Source organism: Myotis brandtii, unplaced genomic scaffold, assembly GCF_000412655.1.
Source record: "Myotis brandtii unplaced genomic scaffold, ASM41265v1 scaffold79, whole genome shotgun sequence".
Taxonomy (NCBI): Eukaryota; Metazoa; Chordata; class Mammalia; order Chiroptera; family Vespertilionidae; genus Myotis; species Myotis brandtii.
In genome coordinates, this window is record NW_005371173.1 from 5,802,351 (window position 1) to 5,826,480 (window position 24,130).

The 24,130-nt window shown below is 40.7% G+C and overlaps 1 protein-coding gene across 1 annotated transcript; it reads right to left on the minus strand.

Annotated features, from left to right (window-relative positions):
* Positions 1 to 1,065: 1,065 nt before the first annotated feature.
* On the minus strand, positions 1,066 to 24,130 carry WDFY1 (WD repeat and FYVE domain containing 1). Its single transcript, XM_005883542.1, has 12 exons — positions 24,039 to 24,130; positions 23,185 to 23,252; positions 19,002 to 19,075; positions 15,898 to 15,952; positions 14,077 to 14,227; positions 11,899 to 12,011; positions 9,984 to 10,110; positions 8,731 to 8,836; positions 8,162 to 8,263; positions 6,419 to 6,549; positions 5,228 to 5,336; positions 1,066 to 4,267 (listed from the first exon to the last, which is right to left on the minus strand). Exons 1-12 carry the CDS (start codon positions 24,128 to 24,130, stop codon positions 4,208 to 4,210), a joined length of 1,188 nt encoding a protein of 395 aa, XP_005883604.1. The 3' UTR covers positions 1,066 to 4,207.

Consider the following 24,130-nt stretch of genomic DNA (forward strand, 5'->3'; position numbering starts at 1 on the left):
ATGACACCTGTAACTCTGAAATGTTAAAACCATGTGACTGTTTTGTGACTTTATTAGTTGGATTTGATTTTCATGGTGGAGTCTACAGGCTATTTATTGGCTATTCTTTAGTATTATAGGAATAGATGACAATCCCTGTTATGAGGTTAGATTTAGGTAATAGTCTCTTAAGAGTGTTACTAGTTTAACAGGCATACTTTAGAAGAGTGATTCCTTAAGTTATTTCAAATAATCAGCTTGATTTTGGGATGACTCTATATTCTTTTCTGCACATTAATGTTAATCTAGTTCAGATAAAAATAAAATTCACTTTCTAAAGAAATTTTGTAACAGTTATAAAATGACTTAAAATAGTGGAGTGTCATAAAATACAGATTAGGGATCACTGCTCTTCAGAATGCATGGGAAACGAATGATTGGAGTTACGTCATCACAAAAGCCACCTATCAGTGCCACCAGGTTTTCAAAAAATCTTTTTTATACTTTTTTGGTATTTTTTATTTATTTTTAGTTTCTTTTTATAATAAACATATTATTTTGAGAATGAGAAAAAATAAAGCTTATCTCTTTAATAGCATAGTAAACGGCCATTCTGGTTTCCAAATCAACCTCTTATCAGTTAAGCCAAGAATCACTTCTTCTAGGTCAGAACTACCGTGTTTATTGACAAAACAGCTGTGAGGGGGAGACTGGGCCACAGATCTGGCGTCTCTTCATAGCTCACAGGGCAGGCTGAGAGCCTGGATGTGCTGAGCCACCTGACCCCAGGGCTTCATAAACTCCAAAAGAGACACCACTACCTGCCTCCCTTACATAACACACTAGCACATTAAGGCAGGTGGTATGAAAAAGGTGTGTGCTTCAAGTCAGACAGACAGAAAGACAGACAGGACCTTCTTGGTTTTCTCATCTGTGAATGGGGACAATAATGACTGAAGTGTTGCCAGGATTGAATAACATAAAGTCGGCAGAGCAGGCAGCACACCGAGGGTGCTAAACACATAGCAGCTACTATTATTGCCCTGTGTCCAGATCAAAAAACAAAAGCTAAATTAAGCAACAGAGTAACAAGCAAGGAATATTTTATTGTACACATTTTCTCAAAAAACCCCCCACAAAAACAGAACCCACAAATAGGAGCAAAGGACAAAGATTTTTAGCTCTCTGGGATCCGTAGGGCACCATATCTTATAGAAACATCGCTAGTACAGGGACAAAATGTACTAATCAACATTGCCCTGACTGCCCAGTCAAAAAGGCTATAGAGAAAAACACTTAAAGTGGTATATTCTAATGCAAATTTGTCGCACAATTAAACTTCAACTTACTCAAAGAGTTGCTGTATAATAAACTGCAGAAAATAGAGTAGGCATTCAGTAATCTGCTCACAATGAATAAATATAGCATGTCTTACTTATTTGTTAAGCCTCACATTTATAATGAGCAGATGGTTTATCATTAATAGTAACTGGTTTCTTACATTTTAAGGGATATCAGATTCAGTAATGGAAGTAGAAACTAATTCAAAAAAAAACTGATCTTAGAAAATAGCTCCTTGGGTGTGAGCCACTATCGTGTTTATTACATACTTGGGCCAGTTTCAACTTAAAAATGTGGACATGAACAAACTGAATTCTGTACAGAGAGGACAAAGTGATACCATCTAGACCAATATGTTTGTTTATATCCACCAGGAGCAGGACAGGACTAGGACATAGCAAACAGAGATTTACAATGAAATGAATAATGTTTCCACCTATTGCTATAGAGATATCTCCATCACCTGCACTAATAAAGGGCAATTTAAAAACATGTTTAAAATGAAGAATTGGCATTTTCATGTCCTATACATACTAGGGCTAAGCATAAGGATCTTCTCTAACATTCTATACTTCTTAACCCGTTTGTACAAATGAGTGTGAGTATCCCAGGAATGGAAAAACCAGTAAACATTACTTGAAGACCTATCTAAAGTGACCCGTTTAAGAGGAACACAGTCAAAGTAAGGCAATAACTATAAGCCTAGCTGTACTATCTTTATGTGCCCAAGTCAGTAAAATTGAGAAAATAATTTTTGCCCACCTCTATAGAAAATATGCCCTCATTTGCTACTTAGTTTGTGACAGAGGCAAGACAAGGCTGCCATGTGTGTTTTCATACAGAAAAATGGTAACAGGCTCAGGTGGAGAGAAAACAATACGGAAACATCTCCTTTCCTTTCCCGATACCACACTCTAATTCTTCCTTAAATATGCATTTCCTTCTTGATTTATATTATTAGCTTAACCCCTTAGGAGGCACTATCACAATCTTAGTCTCTATGGAGCATTGGAGTTCTTCATTAAAAAGTTTTTATAAAATAAGAAGTTTGAAAGCTATGGCATATTCTTAGCAGCTGTGATGTTCTACTCAGTCTACCACAGACATTTAAAGTCACATTTTACAGAATAAAGAAAAATGGAACCACAGTTCAGTGCTCTTCATTGTGGAAAAGAATTGATCACATTCTATTTTCCTTTCAGGACTTCATAAAATCCCCAGGATAGCACCTTTGTGGGGCTGAACCCTAACTGAACACAAGTCCACAGTCAATGATGCCATTTAGAAGTTAGCATCACTCGATTTTCCTTCCAGATTATATTAGTAATGTACATTTTGCAGAAAGCCTAGGGAAAGTTTTTAGAGAAAACATCTTTTTCAGGTGATATAATACAAAAATTACAAGGAGCAATACACCCTTCGGTCTTATTTCTGAGGCAAGTCAACTTTCACCGCAGATCATTCTAAAACAGGGTGTGCCTGACCCCATCCCTTTCCCGCAGCATTTGTGTCCCTTCGCCATTTGACATTTCAGTTTAACTGCCTGTCAAATGTTACAGTTCCTCTGAGCTGCTGTTAGACACAGGGTGAGTCCCTTACTTGTATCGGGTAGAATAACATGTGGTCTTCATACGAACCCGACAGAGTAACACAGTAGTGAGCCTCTATCAATATCCATCAGTCAGACTAACAAAAATATTGTTGCTATTTTTAAATTTATCCTTAAAAAATGTAGGCCTCTCTCCACTCACTTCCATAGCCGTAAAGTAATAGATACACATGTTATTGTTCAAAACAAACAATAAATATCTGAATATTAAAAGCAGGTGCCCCTTCTCCCACCTCTTCCCCCTTCTGGTACTAAGTGGCCAAAACCCTTTCAAACACCATTTGATACAACAGATTTTGCAAGTTGTTATGTAACTAATATATTTAATATTAGTTACAATGACTACAAGTCAACATTGTTTAAAAAGCTTTGGAGTTCTTGTCTGAGGTGTATATTAACTGCCACAATATCATGGGGCTCACCTTGAACTAGAAATAGAAAAGTGTCTGTTAGGAGGACTGGGCTGTTCCATGGAACAGAATGATCATTCCCACCGCACGCAGGATGGTAGCTGGGTTTTCCATCAGTCATTACTAACTGCAATGACAGTCAGGCAGCTGTGTGACTCCCATGGTAATGGCAACACAAAAACATTTTGTCCTCAGAGCATGTGTGAGGGGAAGGAAGAACTTGGACTGCCTTGGTTAATAGAGGAATTCACAATTCACTCACAACCACCATGAGGTTCGCCCATGGCTTACTGCCCGCAGGACAAACAAGTGAAGTGAGCCAAATACTAGGTGCAGATGGCACTGAAGAGAACAGATGTCTCTAATGAGTGTCAATAACTAAGTGTAAAGCAGGTGCACATCCTGCCAGCACATGAGGAGTCGCTGGGATCTTAAGCTCCTACTGCGTTCCCTCAAGAGAGCGCCCTCCCTGCCCCACTCCTGCTCCCACAGCAGCCACAGGGCCCGGAGGCCCAGCAGGTCAAGGGGAATGTGTGTGTGTACTTGCAGTTGTTATAAGAACATTTTAGGCATCAACTCTTTAGTTCAATATTTTTTTCTCTAAAACGCTATTTGCTAGATCAATCTTGTCCACATCAGCTCACTGTTCGTGAGGAAGTTTTGCCGGAGGAATTCCATTCCTCGGGAACCACAGGTAGGTCCACAAATTCCCCAAAACACATCTTTACATTTTTTTTTCCTTTGAAAAGTGTTGATCTGTGTTTAAGTGGCTCCTGTTTGTCCACGTGACGGTGACTGTGGTGCCACAGGGAAGGGTGGCGCTTGTACAGGCTGCCGCTGGGAAGGTGCAGACCTCGCGGCTCCCAGGTCAGTGTGGAGAGAAGCCGGTCGCCAGGCTGCAGCCCACCACGGGCGTCATGTCCCATATCTGCAAGAGAGAAGGCGCCGGGAGGCAGCACTGGTCACCTGGTCTGCCCGTGAGAGCCAAGACTGACACAAACAGGCGTGGGACTGGAAAAGGGCCAAAGGAGCTCATTCTCTTCTTTCAGTGCAAAACTGCCTCCTGACCCCAACAGTGATAAAACACTAAACGTGATGAAAGCTTTTCAGCAGTATCTAGACACCTGAAAATTACATTATAATGATGTTCTACTATAGTCTATACCAGTGATGGCGAACCTATGACAGGCGTGTCAGAGGTGACACGCGAACTCATTTTTTTGGTTGATTTTTCTTTGTTAATGGCATTTAAATATATAAAATAAATATCAAAAATATAAATCTTTGTTTTACTATGGTTGCAAAGATCAAAAAATTTCTATATGTGACACGGCACCAGAGTTAAGTTGGGGTTTTTCAAAATGCTGACACGCCGAGCTCAAAAGGTTCGTCATCACTGGTCTATACCTTATTATGAAATAATATATGTCATAGTTTCACAACTCAAGAGTGGTACTAAGTATAAAATAGTTACTTTCAGATTCTGTGTTAGTGGGAATTAATGAAAAAAAAAGTATGGTTATTTCTTACAACTAGAAGCCTTCTGCCCAGGATGGAAGGAAACTAGCACAGGAAGGAATGGCTTCAGCAAAGGATCAGCCATGGGATCAGCTGGGGAGGGGAAACCCTGGGCTCGCCCAGCCAGATGGCGACGGGGGTGCCAGGCAAAGGGAAATGCCTCAAGAAGCGCCAAGGCCGAGGGCGTGGAAACTCACAGGCATGCAGTTTGTTACTGCGGATCTTCAGATGGCTACAGGTAGCTTATGAAAGGGGAAGACAAGCTTGCCAATCAGAAGGTGAGGCTGGACTAGAAATGTCATGCTCATTCACAGCATGATGAGGGAGCAATCTACGCTGAGATGCTAATTGGGACAATTATGCAAGTTACCTTCACAACGCGATCCGTCCCACAGGTCACCATCAGTCCCCTGGCAACATCCATGGACATGTGGGAGATGTTATGTTTTCCTTCATGAAAGGTTGCCAGAGAAGTCCGACTAACAAAGAGAAAAGGGACCATTTAGAAGTCACCTGACTGTACCTAGAGCTGAGGGACACGTTTTCTTAGCAACAGAAAGGAAATACAGCTGCTCTTGAACAACATGGGTGTGATGCACAGGTCCACTAATATGCAAATTTTTTTCAATAAATACGTACAGTACTATAATGTATTTTCTCTTCCCTACAATTTTCTTAATAGCATTTTCTTTTCTCTAGCTTACTTTGTTGTAAGAATACAGTATATAATACATATAACTTACAAAATATGTGTTAAACAACTGTTTATGTTATTAGTAAGGCTTCTGGTCAACGGAAAGCTACTAGTAGTTAAGTTTTTGAGGGAGTCAAAAGTTATTTGTGGATTTTCAATTGCCAGGGGTTCAGCACCCCAAATCCCCACACTGTTCAAGGGTCAGCTGTACTTATAGAGCCTTTCACGTAGAAGAGAAACTGCCTGCATGAGATCACACAGTGTGGGCACGAGACAGCTGCAGGCTCCCAGACCTCTCTGGTGCCCAGGCAGTAGCACTCACCGACCAATGGTGCCCACTGGCTTTCCAACTCGGGCCTCTGCCAAGGTTTGCCCATCTACTACTTTCAAAGATGACTCAATGGGAAGGGAACGAAAATGATGGTTCTGCCCTAGTGGAACTGCCTGAGTCAGGACAGAATGGGGAACAGACAGAAATGTCTGAACACAAATAGTTAAGAACTGATTTCTAGGTCAGATCTTGGTGGGGGGGAAAAACCATTGGTCTCTAGAATTTTCCCAGTAATTAAATTTCCATGCACAGGTGAGCAAAGATGAGAGCATTCAATGCTTTTGGAGAGAACCAGCTGGCCACTGCGTCAGTGTGCACAGCACCCTGAGTGCTGGGGGCTCAAGACTGGGCTGGTCCTAGCAGCATCATTTCTCGCAGTTTTGGAGAGAAATCTGTCTTATGTCGTAAAGCTAGAATAGGATCCTCTCTTTAGACATCGTCTATGAAATTGGGAGACACAAACATGTGGGCAGGAGTACATCTATTTCACTTCCTGTTTCAGGCGCACAGTAAGATTGAGACACGCAAACACTCACTCCTCATCCTTGATGGAGTCATAGCAGGAGTCACACATGCGGACCTGGAACTCGAAGCCCATGACGGGATAGCTTGAGCGCTTGCTGCTGCACTTCCCACAGACGGCCTGCCCGCACTTCCTGCAGTGGTGCTTCAGGAGGGAAAGGAGCAGTTTCACTTTTGCTTTAATGCACAGGGTTTCCCTTCAGAGCAGGGGAATGGATGGGAGTGGGGAAGTCTTGCCTTGACTTATAAACATTCCAAGTTAATGTAGCAGTTAACAGCCAAAAGGTGGGCAATTGCACTATTTGACAAGGATTTCCAAACAACCTTACTATATCGGTCAGATACTGCTTTTTGTTCATTCATCTTGTGTCTCGATGTCAAGAATTATTAAAACCAAGTTCAAGTTCACTTAGCAGCCCAATTGATTAGAGAGTTCAGGGAGGAGAAATCTATTCCTATGTCAAAGGAAAGTTAAGAAATAAGGTTTTAAATTTAATATGCCCTCATTAAGAAACCAACATGCAGAATCAGATGTTTTACTATCTCTTTTAGTCTTTCAATTGTGACTCTGGAAATAAGCTTCAACAACATTCCAAAATAGTCCAGTTATTATTACTGATTCGGACATACTTTTTTATACTGAAAGACCTGTTCATTTCCTTTGCTATTAACTATTAATCATAAAAGTAAAATTAATCTCTTCATGTTTCCTTTAGAAGTAGGGACTTCTTCACCCATCAACTACATTGCACTAGTTTCCACCAGACACGCATTGTTAGAAATAGCTAACGAAACAATTCAGGTACCATTTTCAGAGCATTAGAAAGTTTCAAGTGCTAAAATAATTCCTGCATTGCCTGACAGTCTCATATTAGACCTTGCAGGAGTACAATTTTGTAAGTAAAATCCAAGAAAGTTTATTACCACACACAAGTTTTAGGCCAATCCTTCATAGAGGTGTAACCAGTAATAAAATGAGTACAATCAGCATTCCTTTTTACTTACTTGCACAAATTCATATTAAACCTGAGTGAGTGGCTACCTTCAAGTCTGCCATATATATATTTGTAGAACTTTAGTATATGTGCATACCTAGTGAGAAGAACATCTTTGAAATCTATAGGCTATTTTTAATTTAAAAAACAAAAATTGTACTTGAAAGATGCTTAAAAATATTACACATGCTTACTAAAAATATTCCAGGTAGATTTATGTGGAACAATTTAGGAATAATCTAACATTATTAGAGCCACAGTATTCCAGTGAGGGCTAAATTGTTACTTTTTATCAGTTTGTGAAAGCATGAGGCTTGTATGCCCTAATTCATTCTAATTTGGTGCTCGGCTAGTATGAAACAGTGACCTTAACAACAGTCCCAAAGGGAAAGATCTGTATCTATTTACCAGCAGGCTTGGGTTTTCTATGCATCCCCTTCTTCCAGTGCAGGACCAGCCATGGACAGTTAGGGGACAGTGTCCAGTGCAGGACCAGCCATGGACAGTTAGGGGACAATCCCCAGTGCAGGACCAGCCATGGACAGTTAGGGGACAATCCCCAGTGCAGGACCAGCCATGGCATAGTCTCACTGGCCCCAGGAAAGGTCTTGCTCATTATCACCAGACAGTGACGGTCATATATTAAAAAAGTATGAATTAACAGCACTTCTGGAGAAGAAGTGTGATTCCGAACAAAGTAAGAATTACACAAGTGACAGAATGCACGATTAACCCGGTGGTGACTCAAAGTTGGTTACGTACCTGTCTCAACCCCAGTGTCTTTGTGTCCCACATCTGCTTTATGTTCCAGAAAAAGGGCTGCTCACATTTCTGGCAAGAATCACTTTCTAACCACTGAGGAGCCTGGGCAGAGAGAGAGAGCCAACGTCAGCGTGGCCGCATGTTTACACTGGCTTTTCAGAAATTCATACGATAGTTCTAAACATGGTTGAGGTTAGCATTTTTAAAAATTCTCAGTATTTTATAGCTATTGCCATACTCACTACTATGTGTGTGTTCTGAGTAATCGTTATCATTTTAGTAATGTTTACAGAATTGTTCAACTTTCAACCTATAGATATGAGGAAATTATTCAATTCTCATTTGAACTCTTAGAGTTGTCTTTGTATATTTCTTTTGTTATGCCAAATTTGTTTGAAATTATTCAACCAGTTGAGCAAAAACCCCTTTTTACCGAATCTGGCAAACAACCACTTGGGGCAGCTGGTGGGACCACAAGGTGCCTAACAGGGGAATCCCTCTTGCTGGGTACCAGGTCAGACAGATTTTCCACACCCCCGTCCCCCAGCTTTGCCCACTCCTCCTCTTACCTCTTCTCTGCTAACGTCCATGTTCCACACAGCAATCCCACCATCCGAGGAACAGGAGACGAGCTGCCTCGTGAGCTGAAGGTAACACAGCGACTGCACCCGGTCACTGTGGATGATACACACCAGCACTGGTCTCAGTATGGGAAAGACAGTCTCCATGGAGGCGCAACTCTCTCCCCTGTTGGAATCAGCCCTTGGCATTTATCACTCACTCTGTGGGATGGGAATATGGATTCCGGTGTAAACTACCTGGCATTCTCTAACTTACTATAAGAATAACAGTTTCTACAAAACAAACACTACTTTCAAGTTAGTCTTTAAGAACTGCAGGTCAGAGATGATGACTACAGTTTTCTGGACCAATCACCATGATTTCCTTGTCAGGTGCACACGGTTTACCTCCTTGTTCAGAAACAAAGAACAAAGGAGGTGTAACTGCCTTGCCTGAACCCAACCATAACAAGTGGTCACACACTACAGAGATTACTGGTACACTCATGCTCACACGTGCACACATATACATGCTCACAGTGCATACACATGTTCACACATGCACACACACATGCTCACAGTGCATACACATGTTCACACATGCACACGCACGCACATACACATGGTCACACATGCACACACACACACATACACATGCTCACGTGTGCATACACATATTCACACATGTACACAGATACCGTGGAGGCTCTGGGGAACAATCTCCTGGCCTGTAGGCTTGAATGGAGAATGTTTCCGTGGCTACTTTTCGGCTTGACTCTGGTTATGGTGGACGGTGACAAACCTAGCCAACAAAGGGGAAAGGGTTCCTTTTCCTTTCAAGACTAGATGGCAAGAGCCTGAGTATTACACCGTCATAGCAATGGCCATACGACTACATCAAACCACATGTTCCTTCTTAATGAAATACATTTTATAATTTAAGAAAATGAGTTAGGCATCCGATTGGAGAATGGCTTAGTATCGCATTACACACACGTCCATGGTCAAAGTCCATGCCTGGGCTCCAGGCCTGAGCAGCTTATTTCAACAGGGTGACTCACTGGGAGAGACACGTGGGAAGTGCCCTTTGGACCAAGGAGGAAGAAAACCCTCTGCTCTCAGAACACCAGACACTCAGGATTATCAGAAAGGCAGTTAAAAGTGGACCCCGTCAGCCCTATCAAATGGCCGTTTTGGAAACACAGTTTCCCCTGTTTTCCCCAAACTCGGGTTCTCTCCCCACCCCCAGAACAGTCACGCACTGGTGGCCCTGGAGCAGGAGCGTGCGGCCCTTCCTTCCTCCGATGTCCCACATGATGATGCTGTTGTCAGAGGCTCCAGAGAAGAGTAACCGCTGGATGGGGTCCCACCAGAGGCAGGCGATACTACCTGGGGGTGAGGGAAAGAGGGAGAGAAGGAGGGATGGAGGAAGAGAGTAGGAGGGGCAGGGAGAGAGAGAGGATTGGTTAAGTTAACTCCATGTCAGGGCACACACATTTGACAGCTGAAGACCCAACTAGCACAACTGAGTCTTTCAGGAAACATGTGTCTTCACTGTACAAAGGGCCATTCAACGCTTCATCACGAGTCATGAGAAGACACAGCACATCCACTCTCCTGGTCATAAGACTAAAGTCTTCAGTTGTACATCAAAGATGTACAAAAGGGCAAAGATGTTCCAATAAACGTTTCCTTGTTCCGTACCTCAAAATTATAAAACAGCAGTTGAAAAGACTATAAAAAGCTTTTGAAAAATACAGCCATTGACATTTAATGAGAACAGGCCGCTAAGTTTACTGAGGTCATCTCACAGAAGCTAGAAAGCTGGACTACTGAGATCTCTGGGATCGTGCAGGCAGTTTTACAGCCAAGATGCCTGTTTGAGAAAATTAAGTGTCTCGCAGGAAAGGTTTGCAGGTATTTCAGAAATTTAGGTAAAAAGTCCAAATTGGCTAAACTTATCAAATTAGATAACCCATGAGAAAATCTTTCTTTCTACAGATTTCTCTCTCAACAGAACTCATCATTACTCCAGTGACTGTCGCTCACCTAGAAGAAAATGATTAATAAGCTTACTAAAACTGAACCAGTCATACAAGCCCATAATATTTTATATAATTCAAAGCAAACAGCACAAGTGGTTTCTCAGAGAAACTTAACAAAAGTGTGTGTGGGGGGGAAGTATTCTGCAAAACTGGCTTCAGGCATAATTTTGTATAAATCCTGACCCTGTTTAAACCTATGCCCCACACTCTTTAGCTAGAGGCTTAATAGCAGACAAACATGATCTTTCTATACGAACATGACTAAGCAGTTGCCAGAACCCACTCTAACCTAGCAACCTGGAGAACACTTACAAGCCCAGAGTCATGAGACTCTCAGTCATGAACGGAAAGGGGTGTCCTCAGGGGCTGTGCTTTCCTGCCCACGTCTACTCTAATTTACTGTTCTTTCTCCTTTTTCCTCTACAAGGTCCCTGTCTGACGGACTTGATTTCACCTAAATAGATTGCTTAGACAGCGTGGAGAACATTTAACTTGTTAGACTTAAGACACTATTTTCATAAAAGTCCATCATTAATTCTTTTTAACAACCCCCAATTCTTCAATCTAAACCAGATGGCCTCGAAGCTTCTAATTTGTTACCGAATACAGCCAAGTGAGTTTTAAAACACTTTCTTGGAGTCTTGCCAACTCACTGCACTGCAGAAATAATGAAATTCCACCTGACCTCTTTTTCCTCAGTCCCTTCCCAGGGAAGGTTTCCCAAGTAGAGGATGACCCAGCCCATACATTTCTTTTCATTGTACTGATCCACTAGTCTTGTTCAGTGTCCTAGAAACTGACAATTTAAAAACACTAACATTCTTGAAAAGGTTTTACCATTTACAAAAAATTTTAAAAGGTCTTCTGAAAATAATTTCATTGAAAATGGTAAACAAAGTAGAAAGTATGATCCACACAAGCAACCTAGGAGGGATTTTGACAATACAAAACCCAACCCAGCACCCTTCCTTCACTTGGCCTTCACTCTTGGAGATCTAAATCCCCTGTCTGGCCAATCAAATTGAAATCTGACAGATCATAGGGAGGTGATCATTCATGAAACCACAGGGCTGAGAACTAAATTCGGATGCTAAAATTAGGTGGGAAAGCTGTGGGTGAGGACGCAGACTACCTTCATGTCCTTTGAGGGTTGTGATAACTGAGCAGGTGTCCTGTTCCAGCTTCAGCAGGGTGATCTGTCCAGAATAATCGCCAACAAAAGCATACTGGGTATCAAAATCGTATCTGTGGGGAAGCAGTCAAAGATCTCCAACACAATCCATCTCAAAGTTGTAAATCAGAAAATGTTCTCTTTAAAGAGAATAAGCACAAGCTCAAACTCTGAGAAAGGAAATAGCCGCCTGAAAATCATGCAAGATTTAAATACTGAAGAAAATAGTTTTAGGCTGGACTCAAGGAGAAAATTAATATTTAATCATTCAACAAGAATTCATTGAGTATCTGTCATTACTCTAAGCAATATTTGGAACTTGGCAATAAAAAAGATAACAGCTAACAGAGAAGACAGACACGAGAGCAAGTAGTTCTAACCAAATTAAAATAAAACACAAAAAAAGTGAAATACTCAATAATGAAAAAAGCAAGAAAGAACGGGAGGAAAATGGCTATTCATGAAATATCTCTGGAAATAATGTAAAACTGACAGCCAATACGGACATGACCCATCTTTCCTTTGGCCTAGAGCCCTAGACGATTTAGCTTTAAGTAAAGAGGATGGTTCACTTTGAATTGCTGTGGAGAGTTCATTCAACCAAAAGGCAGTTATTTGGGGCAATGGTAAATTTAAGTTTTAAAAATATATTTACTCATCACGTTCTCAGTGACATTATAGCCATAGAAATTTGTGGCAAATTGGTAGGATACTACTATTTAAAGGTCAGAAGGACAACCATGGGCTAGGCCAGTGGTCAGCAAACTGCAGCTCGCGAGCCACATGCGGCTCTTTGACCCCTTGAGTGTGGCCACGAAGTTTCAATCACACTGTACGTGCACGCCCGCACGTGGTATTTTGTGGAAGAGCCGCAGTTTGCTGACCACTGGGCTAGGCCATGACTGTGATTCTGTGGCATTTTCTACCAGTCCATATGAAAAGCCTAACTCAGAACAGAAACATTTAATTAGCACATAACGTATCTGAATATTTTCCTTTGTTTGATTCTAAAGTGTACGGTTCTAATTTATACGCTTATTTTAAATATCTCATGTTCTATGTACATTCATTTGTAGCAAACATTTTTTATGAAGGCTTTCAAAGGAAAAAGGAATTTTACTAGGCCAGATGTCCAACTCTGAAAGAGAACTACTGATGCCGACAGCCTTGATCTTGCCGGCACTAAGATACACAGCTACCACCGCTAGCCTTCAGCAAGGGCGAACTCCACGTGAAAGGTTCCATTCACCAGTGAAAAAATGTTAAAGCAGGAATTTCAGGGATGCTGAGGCACCTTTGAGAGTATTGTAAGAATTATGAACCCTCTCTATACACAAAAAAACAACTATAAAACTTAAAGCCCACTTATAACTCCAGAGTCATAAGCCTTACTGTATTTACTAGTATATTCTATTGCAGGGTCTGTAAATAACCAATTACTAGAAGATCAATTCCTTTTTTGTTTCTTTCTTTAAACAAAAAGTCTTTTCTTTCACTTTGAAATGTAAAGGAATGAGGGGAGGGGTTTGCAATAATGAGGGTTAGGTTTTCCAAGAATTTGTATTAAAAGTACAGCCCTAACCAGTTTGGCTCAGTGGATAGAGCATCGGCCTGCGGACTGAAAGGTCCCAGGTTTGATTCCGGTCAAGGGCATGTACCTTGGTTGCGGGCACATCCCCAGTAGGAGGTGTGCAGGAGGCAGCTCAACGATGTTTCTCTCTCATCGATGTTTCTAACTCTCTATCCCTCTCCCTTCCTCTCTGTAAAAAATCAATAAAATAGATTAAAAAATAAATAAAAGTACAGCACTTCCCAGCAGGGAATGGTAAGTCACTTAATTATTTTTAATAAACCAATTTTATACCAATAAAGCAAATTTTAGATTTTATGTAAAATATCAGGAATCCTTCAGCCTTTGGATCTCAAATAACAATTTATTCCTTTTTTAATCTTATTTTTTGTTTATTCCTTTCTTTTTCTCTCTCTCTTTTTTTAGTCTTTTTTACATTTTTTCCTCTGTTTTGTTTTTCATTTTTTTAATTCTACTTTTTGGATGTTTTTGTCAATTAACAATTTATGATCAGAATAGAAATTAATCATTGAGACAAGGAGGCGGAGGCCCAGCCCTTCAAAGGATACTGCAAGCACGAAGCCCAGGAGGGGAAGAGGTGCCTCCCGAGCAGGTCCCCAGTCCGGGTGCACATCCAGCTGACACACTTGTCGTGACCGGTGCTGACCACCCACTCCGTGGCCAAGCTGAAGATAATCGCAGACACCCGGTTCTGATGAGCTGTAGGAACAGAAACGGAAAGTCTGCGCCCTTCAGGAAGAAATGGGACCTTCAGAATTGAATCCCGTGGGCTGACCGTCTCCACCTGGCTGGCCTGGGGATGCACAACATCCCATCATGGGGGTGCCCAACTGTGAGCGGGTGTCAGATAACCTGCCCTACCCCGACTCCCTATAACGGGCTTCCCAGGGCCCTGCCCGCTGCCTACGTGGCAACAGTCAGAAGCTACCAATCGTTAAGGAGTAATGCTCGAGGGATTCCGATCACAGATTAGAGAACAGACTTGCACTTTGCCCTAAAAAGCCCTAACTACCAATGAGTTCCATACGGAAAGCAGGAGTCTTTTCTTAAAAGAGAAAAATTTTTTATTGTACATAACTTCAGTGTTCTGGCCCTTTACAAAAGACTTTATAAACTATAAAGTCTTTTACTATACTTTTCTGTAATTAAAAAGTAGTGTAAGCAATTTGTGTGTAACTTTTTACTATTTATAAAGACAAAATATTGTGAAGTTCTATATTCCAAAATACCAAAATAAGAGCTGAGAATGAGGAAAGTGTTCTGTCTGTGACCTAACTTGTGAAATATTTGAGTGTGCAGGTTAATTGTAAGCCACTAGGGCAGTGACCTGTCTACTTCGTCTGATACAGCACCTTGCATAGAGCAGGTGCTTAGTAAATGCCCAGGCTGATGAATGGAGTCTGAGGCTAGACAGAGAACCTTCTAACTTGCTCTCAGCTGTACAGGCTGCTGCAGGAGCACTGAGGAACTCTTTCTTATAAATTAATTAGAAAAGACTCTGGGAATATGGGCAAAGCATGAACCAGACATGCATAAAAGATGACAAAGGGTTAACATTAAATACAGCTTAAATAATTTTTAACTTGAGAACTATTGTGACTATCAAACTGGCAAAAAGCATTTATAAAGAGTAACATTGTAAACATTTAAAGATCAGGCACTCTCAACCGCCATTCATAGGATTGCAAAATTTGCACAATTGCTGGGAGGAGGTTTGCAAATAAATCTAGAGCATTAAAAAAACATTTTAATGTTTGACCCAGTTACTCTACTTTTATGAATTTGTCTTAAATAGAAGTAATTAGAGTCAGAGTAACAGTAAAGGACACACACACACACACACATATACATAGATATGAAATACATATACTCACAGATATATATACACATACATACACTACCATATATGTTAGTGAGTGGGCATTATCAAAAAGTAGGAGCAGTACTCATGTTTAAAAATAAAGCAATGGTTAAATTAAATCTGATACATGTACCCAAATGGAATAGTATACAAAAATTTAAATATTAATAAGCAGGAAAAGAATGGTAAATAACTTCAAAGAACTAATAGCCTCTTATTTAATTGGGGTAACAAAACTAAAAAGTTAATATGAAAACCTACATTTTTATTTTTATTTTTTTTATAACTTTATTTTTAAAATCTTTATTGCTGAAAGTATTACATATGTCCCTCTGCTTCCTGCATTGACCTTTCTAGCCCGTCCCTGTCCCCCTCCCCAGGCCTTCACCAAACCTACTTTTGATCATATGAGATGGTGTCCTAGTTTTGTGTATGCAGATCTACATGTATTGTGTGTGTGTGTGTGTGTGTGTGTGTGTGTGTGTGTGTGTGTGTTTATTATAATTACCTGGGTAAGTCCTGATAAAGTTCATTTTATTAAAATCTTCAGAAACATGAAATTCCTAAAAGTAAACACAAGCAATAAGAATATAGTCATGGTTTTAAAAACAACAGGAATTTAACTTTCAAAACAAAGTGAAATCCAAAAATAGCTATCACCAGACCTGGGACTAAAATCAGCTACAGAACAATAATGCGGTCCTGTCCTCAGGCCACCCTTTGTGTTGGGGACCAGATGGAACAGAGCCGCTGACCAGCACAGCATTTCTATCCAGTTCTTCCGCAGTGAAAGCTTTGAAGTCCCTCTCCTTCTAACTGCAAAGGAGGCAACTTGTTCATTTTTTTCTCTTTGGGCTACATCAAAAATTCCTCAAGATGATATATATAAAGTGAAAGTATAAAAACCCATTACTATCAGAGTTTTCAACTACAGTGAAAATAAAACATAGGGTATTCCAAGTAATGTAAGGGGGGAAGTATATATATTTAATATACAAATACACAAAAGAGAACATTAAGAGGCTGTGGGTGGGTTTCTTCTTTTTTATATTCTTGTATTTTCTAAATTTTTACAGACTGTGTAGTACTTTATAACTAGAAAAAAGTTAAAAGTATACGCTTAATGAAAAAAATGAGCTTCAACACAAAATAAAAAAGATGAACCTCTTTATTAAAAAAGCCCTAATAAAAAATTCTATTGACCAATGCTAAATTGATAAGTTTTTAAGGTTCTAGGTAACATGGACTTTATAAACTGTTGACTACTCAGACTGAAAAAATATATATAAATTCCTTGTTCTCCATCCTGGTTTTGCAAACTACAAATATGTCTTAGGGTCTTAAGGATACTCATCTGTTTTGGGTGGGAGATCAATAGATCAATAGCTAGCTAATGATAAGTTGGATTTACATTGCCCCTTTCCACTGAAGAGCTATAAGGGTTTCTGTAGGCTATCCTATTACTGATATCCTTGAACCAGGAGCCACAAGAAGGGTCCCTAAAAAAAAAGAAATGCTCAACCATTGCCACCACTGGAGAAAGTATTTGAGGCTTGCAGTTCATGGCTCCTTGTTATATTTGTATATGCACATCACCATTATTTTCCTACAATATTTTCAGAAAAAGTAGAGCGAGAATGTTGGCTTTAACTACTACATAATGTATTTACAGCAGCCCCAACTTCATAGGGCATAGAACTCATCAAAGCCTAACTCTGTTGCCCCCAAGTCCTTACCACCTGCCCATTGCTGGATGGACTGTTTGGGCTGAGAACCTGTGTTTGTACTGGCTCTTCCCTTCTTGGCCCAGAAAGACCATAAACAACAAACATGAACTGAGGAAGAAATAGAAAATCTGTAACAAGTGAAGAGATTAAATCAGTAGTCCAAAAACTTTCCACAATGAAAAACCCAGGACATTAGGTGGTTTCTCTGGTAACTTCTTCCAAGCTGCAAGTCTGAGTCTCTTACTACTCAACAATTAAAAAAAATAAAAATAAAAAATGGGCAAAGGACTTAAATAGGTATTTCTCCAAAGAAGATACACAAATGATCAACAAGCAACTGAAATACTCGACATCACTAGTCATTAGGCAAATGCAAACAAAAATCATAATGAGATACCATTTCACACCTTCTAGGTTGGCCATAGTAAAAACAAAACAAAAACAACAGAAAATAACAAGTGTTGGCAATGATGTAGACAAACTAGAACCCTTACACGTCGGTGGTGGGAATGTACAATGGTACAGCCACTTTGAAAAACAGCGTGGGGGGTTCCTCAATGAGTTAAAAATAGATTTACCATTATGACCCAGCAATTCCACTCCTAGGTATATATACCCAATAGAATGAAAAACTTAGGTTCACACACAAACTTGCACACAAATGTTCATAGCAGCATTATATTCACAATAAAAAAAAAAAGTGGTAACAACCAAATGTCCATCAACTGATGAGTGGATAAACAAATTGTGGTCTATCTACATAATAAACAAAAAAAGTACTAATTCAAACTACAATGCAATGAGCCTTAATATATGACTCTAGGTGAAAGAAGCCAGACGTAAAAGGCAACATGTATTATATGATTCTACTCACATAAAATGTCAGAACAGACAAATCTCTGGACTCAGAAAGTAGATTAGTGATTGCCAGGAGCTAGGGGGAGTCCCATGGGGGAGTGGGGAGTGACTGCTAATGGGCTGGGGTTTCCTTGGGCGGGGGGGTGATAAAAATGTTCTGGAATTAGAGAGTGTTAATGGTTGCATAATCTTGTGAACATACCACAAAACCACAGAATTGCACACTTTAAGATGGTGAACTTTATGGTATATAAATTATGTCTCCTTAGGAAAAAATGTATATGTACATATACACACAATCTGACCCACAAAAATACCTATAATAAATTAAAAATGTAAATACCTGATCCTTCACTAAAAATACTTGTGAAACACTGCCCTAAAGAGCTATACAAGTTGTTGGTTGAATGGCTAGTCCCTAACTTGGTTCTCCTTCCCCTTCCTCTGTTACACACACACGCACACACATGCACACACAGGCTCTCCACCGCACCCTCCTTGTCCTGGCCTTCTCTGTGGTCCAGGGATAGGGGCTGCATGGAGACAGCACCTGTGGGCTAGCCTGTGCACCCAACCATCCATCATGAGAGCATTCTGAGTTCCACGAAACTGGTTTAAAATTAAGCACTCATTAAAATTAATCCATTTTGCCCTAGCCGGTTTGGCTCAGTGGATAGAGCGTCAGCCTATGGACTGAAGGGTCCTGGGTTTGATTCCGGTCAAGGGCACATGCCCAGGTTGCAGGCTCGATCCCATCCCCAGGTGGGAGCATGAAGGAGGCAGCCAATCAATGATTCTTTCTCATCATTGATGTTTCTCTCTCCCTCTCCCGCTCCCTTCCTCTCTGAAATCAATAAAAATATATTTTAAAAAATAATAAAATTAATCCATTTTTAGGTCTAACACCTATACTGAATTCAAAAAATTTTATGCCAATCAGGCATATATTGCTAACTTTATTTAAACTGTCCAACAGACATGAACATGGGGAGGTCGATTTAATACATACATTCTGGAAAGTACCTACCATGACGGCTCCGTTATCCTGGCCTACAAATATCCGCCTGCTATCATGATGGTAAGTCATAGCTGAGCAAGGAGCTGCCAGAAAGACAAAGACCACATTATAGCAAAGCTAAGCACTGTGTCATTGTGCAAAATTCATTATTAAAAGAGCTATACGATTGAGGTTAAAAAAAGAGGGTAAAAAGGTTTTGTAAAAAATAATGATGTAAATTGAAAATGCTAATAAAGTTCTTTCTGTTATTTTAGTTTAAAATTCTCACATAAAATTATTTTTAAAACTTTGGGTCAAGTGATCCAGCCTGAAGTTTCATCTAACTGAAACTCCTACCTGTTTCTGGAAAGGTTTGGGGACCAGCGCTTACAGTGGGTGATCTGCACCCCAAACTCAGTGGGTCATCCTGCCCCTGCCCCCCTTCCCTATCACAGGTAAGAGTAGCTGCAATCTGTGGAGAGAGGGGTTCCCGGCACAAGAATTCCCATTCCAAGGCATATGTGAGAAGGCTGAAAAAGCCACTTTGGAACTGCTTTTTCCCCTCACTGGCCAAACAATGTTCCCTTGTGCAATGACATCCAACCCCAGTGTGTAGTCATTGAAGTTATGCGTATATTTTTCTTTGTCCACAGCAGTATCATGTGACTGGGTAGCACCTGCTGCCCTCCAGGTTCTGGCTACCCTTCTAGATAGCAAGGGCCAGAGAATGAGTTTCAGAAAGGAGCAACTCCACCTGTCTCCTTCAGCTACAAATCAGAATCAATGTGATTTAGAAAATGGAGCATTCGTAAAAAGAAATGTGTGGGTTCATTTCATCCTAAGAATTGTAATTGCCCAGGAAGGAACCACAACAAGGAAATAAATGCATGCCAGGAAAAAAAATAACAAACTTGAGTTTGCTTTGAAATAAAACTTCATATGAAAAAGTAAGGAAAAAAAACCTTATACGTGAAGTCACCATTTGAAACTTGTTTAATTTAAAGTTCTCTCTCTACAATAGACTGGTATTCTCCACCAAAGGCAGACAATAAACTATAATATAGTACTGGATTGTACTCAAAGGCAAGAACACAGCTAACTGCGTGACCAGCTTATAGAAAGAAACTGTTTGAGCAGCAAAGAACCATCTAGCTGAAAGGCAGGTACTGCCTTTGCCTGTAAACAGAACAATGAGAAGTGGCAAGAAGCCTGTACCCTCTTAGCCCCATGTTGCTGTTGAAACTGCAAAGAACAATCATGTTTAAGAATTATAACCACAAAGATATATGTATCTTCATACACAGTGCTCTTTAATAACCACGCATAAAATTATCACTGACAAATCAAATCATACTTTGATCATTTCAAAGATTCATTGTCATTATTTTTACTTACTTTTCAGTTGGTACTAAATCTTAATGCTTTAAAACTTCCTTTCAATTCTGTTTATGCCTAACCCTCTAACAAACTGCTTGTAAATATGTAAGAACCCTTCTCTGTGCAAAAATTACAATGGGCTGAGTTATTTTATGAGGCTATAGAATTCTTAAGTTTAAACAGAAAGCTTTCCTAGTTTATTTGTTTTGTATATAAAGATGTCCTGGCTCTTTTTCCTAGAAGACAAGCTTCTAGTGAGATAAGCAATACAATTTTTTTTAAAAAAAGTTTGGATACTCACATAGTTTTATAAACAAATAAAATACCTTAAACAAACAAAATACCTGTGGCCTTTTAAAAAGGCATCACTGCCATCCCAAATCACATGCTTCAAGTCTAGTTCTGTAAATAAAGTTTTTGTTTCTTTGTTTTTCTGCAACACAGCCAGGCTCCTCCTTTTAGCATTGTTTATGGCCACTTTCATGTTCCAAGGGCAGAAGGTTGAAAAGTTGCCATGGAGATTGTTTGGCCCGTAAAGTCTAAATATTTACTGGAAAAGCTCATGGACACACCCCATACCTGTGGTAGGGAGCATAGTTTTGGAGTCAGACAGGCATGGATTGGAATTCCAACCACAAGCAACTCAGTAACCCCTCTCGCTTCAGTTTCCTCATCTACTAATGGTGAAAATATCATCTACCTTCCCAAGTTGCTGTGATGATTTCATAAAGTGACATTATTTTTTACAAAGGCATGAGGCACAAAATAGATTCAGGAACTAAGAGTTACCATTTCTTTTCAGCTAAAGCAGATTCTGAAAGTTATCTTTGTTATGGGAAGAAACATTCTGAAACATAATCGGACCACATAGAGCAATATGCTAAGGTCCGGCTCGCTGATCACAGTCAGGTCATAGGAAAAAGTCTAAATTGGTGGCTGACCACTAAAATGTCCTAAATTGGGTAATCTACAGATAGTTTTAAGAGCCAACATGGCACTTTTCTTCTCATATTTTGAATTTATTTTTAAAATGAAAGTCATCCTAAAATAGACAAGCAATTATTTCTCATAATTCATTCATTGCTTTCTTCTGGCAATGTTCCTGCAGTTTTATCAGCAGATACATCTCCAGATGGATGCAATAAAGAGGCTTCCAGAAGCAACAAGCCAAATATGTGTAGGTATAAACATGCAGGGGTCAGCCACCAACAGCAGAGATGCTGGGCCTGTTCGCTCCAGTTTTTACTGGTCTCTGCAGCCACAGTGTTCTGGGAGCTACTTCCAGAAGGTACCATTAAGCCAAGTTGGCAAGGGATGGCCAAAGCCTTGTGCCCAAGACCTAAGAGTCATGGAAGAGTACTCACTGCTGCTGCCACTGGAAGTCTAAAAGAAACCCCTTTTTTGGTTGGGTAGACGGTGGGCTCAGAGGCCCAGGATGTCCCACCCACCTCTGACCCCTGCCCCAAACAAACTCCCAAAGTAAATTTATCAAATGGGCCCATGAGCACCTTTATTAAGACACTGGTCCTTCGCATTTCAGAGGAGTGACCAAGGTTATGCAGCCACGGCATACGGAAACAGGAGATACTACTGCTTGATCCAATCAATATGATTGGGTTTTCTTCTAGTGCACTCTGTATTATAAAGCTTTATGGTGCCTTTTACATAGTTATCTCTATAGCAGTAGTCCAAAAAGTCTACTTCATTTTCACTGAATGATTACCAAGACAGGGAAGCTGGGGAGGCTGCCCAAGCTGCAAGTGGAAGACAGAACAAATGAAAATCCTGACAAACCACTCGTGTTTTGTAGTAACTGACCACAGGGCCTGGACAATGCATGTTCAGGGGAATAAAGTGCAGGTGCCTGGGAGGGTGGCTCACGCAGACCGTGGAATGTGCTGAATAACTGGCTACTCTGTGTGTACAACTCCACTGCCTCTGCCATAACTCTTAAGAAAGTTGTCACCAGTGTCCGGAACAACTGGCAAGAGGTCTTTTAGGAGAACTTCATAATGGTCTTCAGAAGTAAAACCATCAAGCATGCCCCGCAGCCTTTCTTCTTTTCCCAGGGGGCCCTCTAAATATGGGAACACTTAACTGAGGAAAATCCCTTATTCAGGACCAAGCCACAAGGAAATGAGCAGCTCTGGATGCTTCTGTGTGGCCATTTGGGACAGCAGGGCTCCACCCCAGCTGGGCCTGGTGGGGTCCAGGCGTCCTCCACAGGGATCTCTTGTGCAGAAAGGATGGAGAAAGGAAGTGGGAGAGGATGGCGATGCCGCTTAGATCTGCATGACGGGCTAGAACTTAAATGTAACTTTATGTCACTTTAGCTCAGGGCTGTCTTAAAAACCTCAATGCAAAAGACTGATCTAGATTTATTTTTAGAACACATTTAGCTACTGAGAAAATTCTCTTTTTAGAATGTGCAGTACTTTGGGCCAAATCTCCCATTGGAACCCAGAGGTTTGTGAAAAGGTTGGGCACAAGGCTGGTTATGAGGGCACAGAACGTCAGTATCAGCTATTACTAAGTACTAAGTCACTACTAGTTTAAGTTGGCAAAATTAAGGAAAACTGGGGGGTGGGGTTGGGAGGGGCATGTCCTCCCCCCACCCCCTCCAGTTTTGCTCAAGGTTGCTTCAGTTAAGCCAGTAGACCCAACTTCCTGCAAAAGAAAAGCAGTCTTCCTGCAGTTAGGCACCTCCAGTGGGAGGGGTTAGACAACTGAGAAACTCGTTCTGAAATCTAGCAGCACTTTTTAATAGACATTTTGAAATTTAAATCACCACAGACATTAGAGACATGTTCACTGAGTGAAACAGTTCCCTACTTACAGGCCATTGTGTGGTAAATGCTGGGCCAGTACTGGCCGCTGTCTCTCTTCAGCCATACTCGGATGGTTCTGTGGAGGAAAAAAAAGCACAGAGTAATTTTATCTTCTTTATGCTCCTGTAAAACTTATTTATTTTTAATATTATGTCCCAGCTGACCTTGAACACATACAGGGGTAGGCAAAGGTAGGTTTACCAAACAGAGTTAATAGTTATTGTATTAATCAGAACCTGCTTGTCTTTTTCCATACGAACAATTGTAAACCTACTTTTGCCCACTCCTGTACACACACACACACACACACACACATTTACCCAGTATATAGTACGTTTCTACATAAAGTACATAACTACATATATATATATATATATATACACATACATACATATTAAATATGGTTACATATAGTATGACCATATGTGGTAAGTTATGTAGTAATTAGGAGTCGGGTTTAAAATAACTTTCACGTATGAAAAATGCTCATGATATAGTGATCAACATATAAAGAAAACTAAGCATTCACTTGCTTTTCTTGATAAAACTGAGTGTGAACTTGGTCGCCTGACACCTGAGCCAGTGAGGGGAGCCATAGATCTGCGTGGAAGGAGATGTTCCTGGAGAAGCAGGAGATGTGCGTACAAAGCAGAGGCCAGGCCGGGCTGGCTCAGCGGAACTCCCAGTCTCCATCCCTGGGAGGAAGCCATTCCACCCCAGGCCTCGGGGCCCCGCTTTCATCAGAGAACACACAGGAAGACCAGGAAATCCGGTGCATAAGGCAGGAAAATGACAAATCGCCAAAGTTAAATATTCCAGCTTATCGCCTCAAGAACAACAGGGAGTACTGTGACCCTGGCACCCTGGCTCGTCCCTTCGCAGAACCGCCTCACAGCTCTGGGCCTCTTCCTCTCCTGAACCCAAGGCCTCCCGCTGCCCGCCCAGCACAGCCAT

Excerpts from the sequence above, each read along its gene's own strand:
- WDFY1 (XM_005883542.1), bottom strand. The coding sequence starts at position 24,130 with ATGGCTGTGCTGGGCGGGCAGCGGGAGGCCTTGGGTTCAGGAGAGGAA. Across the intron at positions 10,111-11,898 it reads AACCCTCAAAGGACATGAAG|GTAGTATCGCCTGCCTCTGG; the intron begins GTAGTCTGCGTC and ends CCTCACCCCCAG. Across the intron at positions 5,337-6,418 it reads GACTCCATCAAGGATGAGGA|TCGGACTTCTCTGGCAACCT; the intron begins GTGAGTGTTTGC and ends TCTCTTTGTTAG.